Source organism: Maylandia zebra, linkage group LG13, assembly GCF_041146795.1.
Source record: "Maylandia zebra isolate NMK-2024a linkage group LG13, Mzebra_GT3a, whole genome shotgun sequence".
Taxonomy (NCBI): domain Eukaryota; kingdom Metazoa; phylum Chordata; class Actinopteri; order Cichliformes; family Cichlidae; genus Maylandia; species Maylandia zebra.
The window spans coordinates 21,068,112-21,076,373 of NC_135179.1; the positions used below are offsets into that span (position 1 = coordinate 21,068,112).

The window sequence follows — 8,262 nt, forward strand, 5'->3', positions numbered from 1 at the left end:
ACAAGTTCCGGGATTACCTGTATTATGCACCAACTTTCACGGTCTATACCGATAATAACCCCTTGACCTACATCCTGAGTTCAGCAAGACTAAATGCTGTGGGTCACAGATGGGTTGGGGAGTTGGCGGATTTCCATTTTGACATTAAGTATAGACCAGGAAAGAGGAACGCTGATGCCGATATGTTGTCCAGGTATCCCGTGAACCTGCAGCAGCAGATGAGTGACCATACAGAGACGGTGTCACCGGAGGTGGTCTCTGCGGTGTGGCAGGGGACAAAAATGGTACAAAACGATGATGTTCCCTGGGTGGCTGCATTGCAACTAAATGGTGATGATGGAAATGCTGTACCACACAATAGCGTTTCAGGCATCATTCCCAGAGATATTAGAGCTGCACAACAAGCAGATCCAGCTATTAAAGAAGTTATTTCTTTGAAACTGAGAGCTTGGACTCCAAATGAAAAAGATAAAAAAAACAATGTCTAAACAGACAAGGAGACTGCTCTATGAGTGGAACAAGTTAGAAGTAGAAAATGGACTACTCTACCGAAAAACAAACCAAAACCGACAACTGGTCCTCCCTGAACAGCTCAAATCAGTGGTACTGAAAAGCTTACATGACGACATGGGGCATGTAGGTTCTGAAAAGGTGATCCATCTGGCCCGAGAACGGTTCTATTGGCCGTACATGCAGCAAGATGTGGAAGAATACGTGACAAAAAAATGCCCGTGTATTAAACAGAAGCACCCCAATATCCAACAGAGAGCTCCAATGGGATCCCTCACCACCAGTGCACCTTTTGAGTTGGTCTCTATTGACTATTTGCACTTGGAGCCAAGCAAAGGAGGATATGAGTATATCCTTGTCCTCGTTGATCACTTCACGCGCTTTGCGCAGGCATACCCAACGAGAAACAAATCAGGAAAGACAGCTGCTGAAAAGATATTTCAGGACTTTATTCCTCGCTTTGGGTATCCAGAGAAGTTGCATCACGACCAAGGACGTGAGTTTGAAAACAGCCTGTTCCAAAGACTGCAACAACTATCAGGAATTGCACACTCACGCACCACTCCTTATCATCCTCAGTGCAATCCAGTGGAGCGATTAAATCGCACACTTCTCCAAATGCTGCGCACCCTACAAGAAGAGAAAAAGAGTGAATGGAAAGATCATCTGCCTCAGATCGTGCATGCCTACAATTGCACAAGACATGACGCAACAGGGTACTCTCCATTTTTTCTCTTGTATGGCAGGGCTCCACGGCTACCAGTTGACCTACTTTTTCACCAAGGGAAAGACACTGAGGCACAAAACCACCAAACGTTTGTCCAAAAGTGGGCTGAGAGGATGCGAGTCGCTTACCAAATAGCTGCAAATAACAGCCGACAGTCCTCAGCCAAAAGCAAAAAGCAGTACGACAGACATGTAAGAGGTATTACTCTCCAGCCAGGTGACAGAGTACTGGTGAAAAATTTGTCAGAGAGAGGAGGGCCAGGAAAACTGCGCGCCTATTGGGAGAAGGTAGTACATCGCGTGGTGGAGAGATTGGGAGATGGACCCGTCTATAAGGTACAGCCAGAGAGAGGTAGTAAAGCCATGCGGGTTCTTCATAGAAACCTCCTACTACCAGTAAACGACTTACCTTTCGAGGAAGAACTTCCTGTGGAAGAAAAGACAAAAGCAAAAAGGCAAAGACAACCTGAAAGAGATGTCAATGAAACGGCGACCAGTAGCTCGGATGAGGAAGATAGTTATACCTACCACCATGACCTCCGGAGGAAGATTCCATGCTACAGACTCGTGAACCCTCAACAACAAGGACCTGCTATTCAACAGGAGCACCCTCAGCAACAGGAAACTGTCATTCCAAAGCAGGATTCTCAAAGTCAGCCCAAGCTACGGGCAGCAGCAAGAGAGTTCTGTCCTCTTGACAGGCCAGAATATGGGGGAGAACAAGATGTTGTGGAGGCCGAGGAGTTAGCAGAAAAAGACATGGAGGAAATGGATGGAGAAAATAGAGAAAATGACTTTGTAAGGAGATCACAGAGGAGGGGGAGACCAGCAGAAAGACTCACGTACAATGCACTGGGTCAGCCATCATACTGTCACTGGAGGGCAGATATGAACACCCTTTCAGCTAGCCAACCCTGGATGTGGACACACAGCGTCCCATCATTCTTTCACCCCATCTATTCTCAGCCGTACTACCACAATGACTGCACACTCATACACTAATGGGTCCACACATGAAGAAACAAATGTCAGGAGACATTCTTTTAAGTGGGGGAGAGTGTAGAGAGTTGAAAATAGCTTTCTAGTAAAATCTAGTATCAGAATTAAACTGGGGAAAACAGCCCAGTTGTTGTTGTGTTTTGTTGTGATTGTATCTTTGTACCTGTCATTTAAGATGCTATCCTACATCCAGCCGCTAGAGGGCGCATTACGCGCAGTGGTATCGAGTAGCGTTTTGGGGCACAGAGGAAGAATAAACCTTCCTGTTGTGAAACTGGCATCAGCTCAACGTGTGTCCCTTTTTCTATTCTTTATCACAGGTTAGTAAATGCATTTAAATGAATGTATACTGCAGACCTTACAAACGGACGATGTTGTTTATGTGGGTAATGAGCGCAACTCGCTAAAGAAATGGATTCATTCTGAGTTGTGTCTGAATTGTGGGTTAAGGCTGCAGGCTAAATGATGCTAATGCTAGCGGACTTGGCTAATGTGGAATACGGAGTGTGTGTGGGGAAGCTAATCTGACCTGTGAGAGATTTCTGGACTGAACTCTTGATGTATTATGCACTCTGATAAATGGGCTTCATACTACGTTTTATTCTTCTGGTTGATCTTGTGGTTATAAGAACAAGTTTGTGGTTTAATACAAAGACATTTATAAAGTGTTATAAGGAAACTGTTTGATCAATGCTGACTGCACAGTAGTAGTGAACGCTGTTAAAGGAGCATTGCACTCTATATAGTTGTAGGTTGTATCAGAACAGTGAATATGTCTGTTTTATGTCAAAGACATTATTTCCTTGTAAAGAGTAAAATAGCTATATTTAAAAAAACAGAAGTTACATTGTCAGTACAGTGGAAATACATTTCACATAAATAATTTAGTGCTGAACAAGAATTAAAATGAGTTAATTTTACGATGTTTGTAAATGTAGTTAAAAATGAAGTACAGAGTACACTATTGTGTTTTGTTTATCTTTGTAAAACAAATGTGTTTATTGTGATACATTGTGGATCTGATATTATCAATGGATTTAAGCAACATTTTGTTTATGTTTTGTCAAAGTTGTATTGAGGGATTTATACAGTCTCTAGCTCATGGAACTGTGGCCATGTATGGTAAACTGGACTGAAACATAAGGCCATTTCTTTGCAGTTAGTATGGTGATACCTGAAGCTGTTCTAAGCTGTTGTGAAGAATAAACCTTCCTGTTGTGAAACTGGCATCAGCTCAACGTGTGTCCCTTTTTCTATTCTTTATCACAGCGCCACACGTTGTTGAACAGGAAACCAGTTGCCCCTCTGGTCATCATCTTAGGGAGGCAACATTACCGTTTATCTTTATATAAGAATGAAAAAATTAAATTAAATTAAAGACACAAAGAGATCATCGTGGTCAGCAACTTGTTCTGTGAAGCGCAAATCCTGGACGTTGTTTTGGCCCATTCCCCCCTCTTCATTACAACTGATCATTCTTACCGATGCCCCGCCTGGGAGGTCATAACATTCCTCCTTCCGGGCTCGAGTCACATCGCAGTGAATTAGCATTGACTGCAGTTCAACCTAGAGAAATAGGAAAAAAATACTGTTAATTAGCACAATACCGTGAAAGTACAGTACAGTCTGTGTCCCAAAGGTTAGGCCCTTTAATAATATATCGTCAGTTAGGATAAGACAAAAAAAATATTTAAAGAATAAAACCAAAAAACTAAAACTATCGAATAAGTTCATGCTTATGGACAGGGAGCGTATCATAACATAAACAATTAATAATAATAATAATAATAATAATAATAATAATCAGTAAAGTTTGGATGAGGAGACCACAGACTACCAAACAGGATGTTGGAAAACCTTGCTAACGGGCGCCCGGAAGGAAGAACTCCTGTGCATATAAATAAAAGACTGTTTGGGGGTTGTTTTCATAGTAAAAGCTTTGGCGCTGCAATCACTTGAAAAATATTTAAGTTGTAATGTCACTATATTGAAGTTTATGGGAATAAACGCAAAAGATTTGTACATCAGAATGAAGACATTTGAAAAAGTGTAGGCCTGGGGTCACGTGGGTGGTCAATCAAAACAGTCCTTAGGCTTTAATAATGAATTCTATTTTTCTATTATAAATAATGAAAAGTCATTATGTATCAGGGAAGTGTGTCTTTTATGTGCCTTACAATCATCCATACTATATTTTGTGTAGCTTGAAGCATAGCCCACAGTAACAAGAAAGAAAGAAAGAAAGAAAGAAAGAAAGAAAGAAAGAAAGAAAGAAAGAAAGAAAGAAAGAAAGAAAGAAAGAAAAGGAAATGATCTGTAATGAAATAATCTAAGACCAATTATGGTGTTAAATCCTAAAGTATAGTTCCCTACTATATATGGGTCTGAAAGTGGGCGAATTCCATCAACTTTAGTACTAAATTTAGTCCTAAAAGAGACATACCGGAACTGCTACCACCGGGTTATCCTTGAGCTTTCCTATTAACGTGAAGCCATTAAGGCTGACTTCTAGTCTGGGTGGAATATCCTGAGAATCGATCAGGACACAGTCCACGAAAAGGGCCACAGAGTCCCTGCTGATTTCCAGGAACACTCTGTGCCACTGGTCATTGAAAAGAAACCCCAGTGGGCTGAAAACGACAGTCTGCCTCCCTCCGTTTAGCGCTGTGAAAGTAAACTCCAACGACTTGGATTCCCCGTTGAGCCTGACGGCCATCTGCTCGTCGCCGTTCACATCTTGCATTTGCCAGATATTCCAGTTTTGATTTACGGTGCTGCCACTCATGCGCAGCACTGTCAAAAATGCAAACTCCTCCGGCAATCCAAGCGGATAGGCTGATCTGCAGCATAAAGGGTGCACAGTTATTAAACCCTCAGATTTTTTTTTTCAATTAAAAGTCAGCGGATCGATCAGAATGTATGAACTTTCTTGATTTTTTAGACTGTTATTAATGACTCTGTTATAAAATGAAACCTATTGACATCTCTTGCAACACGAAGGTTTTATTCTGTGTGTGATTTGTGTGGAAGTTAAAGATGGGTCACAAAAGGAAAGGGGTGGAGCAGGTAATCGCGCCTTTGACGGTCAGGACCATGGACAGGGTAAACGGCATTAAACCAGACAAACCACTAGGTGTCGGTGTTCACTCACACATTTCAAAGCACAGCACCTCACCTTGTGTTGATTCTGAAGTTGAATGCTGGGCCTATTTGATAAGCAACATTCTGAGAAGATGGTCCAGCCACCTTTTTCACAGTGCCCCTTCTTGCCAACTCAGCAATGTGGAACTGTGACATGATATAAAATCCTGAAAGGACACATAAGTGGTTAAATATACATCTTATACGGCTTACAATACAATAGTCCTTATTGTTTATGTGCTGTTTAAGTGTTCCTTTAATGTCTATTTACAGAGAAAATGTTGGGGTCATTCTCATTATACACTCTTTTTTCTTTTCACAATAACATTACTTCATCTGTATTATATTTTGAGTCCACCTGGGAAATGATCCTCCCCAATGCTGATCTGAGGGCACATGGACTGCTGCTCCAAATGAATACCAACTTGAGATGAAAATCTCACAGCTGCAAGAAGGAAAGAGAAAGTAGTCAAAGGGCGTGTGTGTGTGTGTGTGTGTGTGTGTGTGTGTGTGTGTGTGTGTGTGTGTGTGTGTGTGTGTGTGTGTGTGTGTGTGTGTGTGTTTTGTAGAAGGGAATAAAAGCTCAGTGTTTGGAAAGCAGCACCAGTGCCTTGAATAAATATTAGACTATCTCTGGCTGTTTGCCATATTCTCTTTAACACTTCAGTTCTAGATTTGCCTGTTTTTACACATCTGTGCAGAAAGTTTAAGGTTTTCCTCGAGCGTGAAGAGGATCTTTCCTTTTTCTGTTTGCCAACATGAGTCTCAGCATTGCATAAAACACCTCACTCCCCCCAGATGTATAACTCTGGGTTGATGCTGTAGCGTTACACTTATATATATATTTGGCAATTTAATATACTTTGAGAATTCAGTGAACATTTGAATCTACATTTATATGTACTTGCACAAAAAAAAGCTCCTAATCAAGTGATGTTAGTGCTTCTACACATACCCATATGCTGGATATATGTAATAAAATATAGATAAGAACAGGATGCGGTAAAGAGGGAAGACATATGGAGAGAGGAAGGAAAACAAATAGTGTAAACCTAATGGGAAAGAAGGTCGTGAAGTAAGTGCCTAAGTCAATACATGTCGATTTATTGATTTACTGATACTTATAAAAATAAATGCGGGTGTCCAAGTCTTTTGGCTATAGAAAAGAGCACTATAAACTCAGACCACACTGTTTAGAGTAACAAAAATGTGACAATTATTTAACATGTTAAGAAGATCATGCATCTCAAAGAAACAGTTTCAGCAAAGAAGAACAGCTGCCACAAGCACAAACTAATGATTAATATGTGTAGTATGCTGCGGTTGACAGATACCGAACATGACTCATATTTGAGGGGATGCACTGCTCTGGTAATCTTGTTACTTTGTTCCTGTTTTTTTTTTTTTTAATGAAATGCCAGCTTCATGTGTCATTGATTTGTCAGCAATTGCACCATACAGCTCAGAAGATTACTTACTCTGGGAATGAAGTCCAGTGCAGAGGCACAGTGGGATCACATAGCAGCAGCACAATGAATAGAGCAGGATATTTCTGGAAGTTAATCAGAAGAAATCCTTGGTTCAGGTTTCTGACAGCACAGCCAGACACAACTCGTATTATTCTTGCTGTTGTAATTAAGTAAAAAGTTTACCTTTCGATTCCACCCATTTAAAAAAATTACCTGCTGCAGGATTTATTTTCTGATTTTCTTCCAGTAGTGAGCAAAAAAAACCCAAAAAACGCTGAAGTGTTGCTCGGTCAGCAGAAGTAAATAGCTTCGGGTCTCAGTGAGAGGTCTCTTATAAGCTTGGCTTTTGTTATTTATTTGCAGGAGTGAGTCAACAGTCTCTGCAGTGTCAACTTCACCGTTCTCTTGCACCCACCTTGGATTTTATTTTAGGCCTTTAATGTTACTTCAGGCATATATAACCTCTGTATTGTAACCCATTTGTAATTCTATGAGCGTCATTGTGTATGCTAAATAAAATGTAGTTGACTATGAAAAAGATCATGTTACCCTGTGGTGACATAATTTCCCCTGAACTTTTGGGACTGCATTCTTTGTGATCTCTGTGGCTGCATGGTATTCAGACGACATTGTTTCCAGTACAGTCCAAAGTGAAAATCAAGAGACTCTGACCAGGGAAGTATTCAAGCTGTGTTTGTTCTTAGAAGAAGGCAATAAAGTGCAGGACTTGCATTTTTCACAGTAGTCATAACACCCAGAGCCTAAGAAATGTCTTGTGTGGATTTCTAAGAAACTGGACCCTTTTTTTTTTTCAAGATTACCAGTGATTATGAATAAGAAATGAAACTGTTGATTGTGAATTTGTGCGTCTCCCCCACATTTCCTCCTTCTGTTGTGTCATTTTAAAAAAAACTTCTTGAAGTGATATATATTAAGTGAACTCTACACTGATGAGTTAGATTAGATCTGGGCTTGGTGATCAGACCAGAGCAGTGATGTGATCTTTTTGGAAGGTAAGAGTCCGAGTTTCTTCTTCTCAGTTTCTGCTTCTCAGAGTCCATGCTTACTGAGAAGAAGAGATAAATAAATTAAACAAATGCATACATAAATCATGTCAGAGACCTTTAGACTCAACCTTATCTGGACTTTTTATTGAATCTAAGGAGCAAAAAATCTTCTTCGACATCGAACTAGTGCTTCCACTTAATAATACCACCTGTACCTACAGAGTCCAGCCATGTTTGGTATTCTTGCAGACACAGACGCATATCTTTTTAATCACACTGGCATTTGGTGTTTCAAGGGATTTTATATATGAATTATTTCCTTTACCTCTGTATTATATTTAAGTCTGTGTGTGGGGTTGTTTATGTATGTATGTATTTCGGATGGTTTGTTTAAATTTATTTTTGTACAT

At 40.4% G+C, this 8,262-nt stretch overlaps 1 protein-coding gene across 1 annotated transcript; it reads right to left on the reverse strand.

The window, feature by feature from the left end:
* Positions 1–3,556: 3,556 nt before the first annotated feature.
* Positions 3,557–7,125, reverse strand: LOC143421807 (collagen alpha-1(IX) chain-like). Its single transcript, XM_076891750.1, has 6 exons — positions 7,029–7,125; positions 6,855–6,928; positions 5,735–5,821; positions 5,411–5,543; positions 4,679–5,075; positions 3,557–3,801 (listed from the first exon to the last, which is right to left on the reverse strand). Exons 1-6 carry the CDS (start codon positions 7,043–7,045, stop codon positions 3,604–3,606), a joined length of 906 nt encoding a protein of 301 aa, XP_076747865.1. The 5' UTR covers positions 7,046–7,125; the 3' UTR covers positions 3,557–3,603.
* Positions 7,126–8,262: the final 1,137 nt, after the last annotated feature.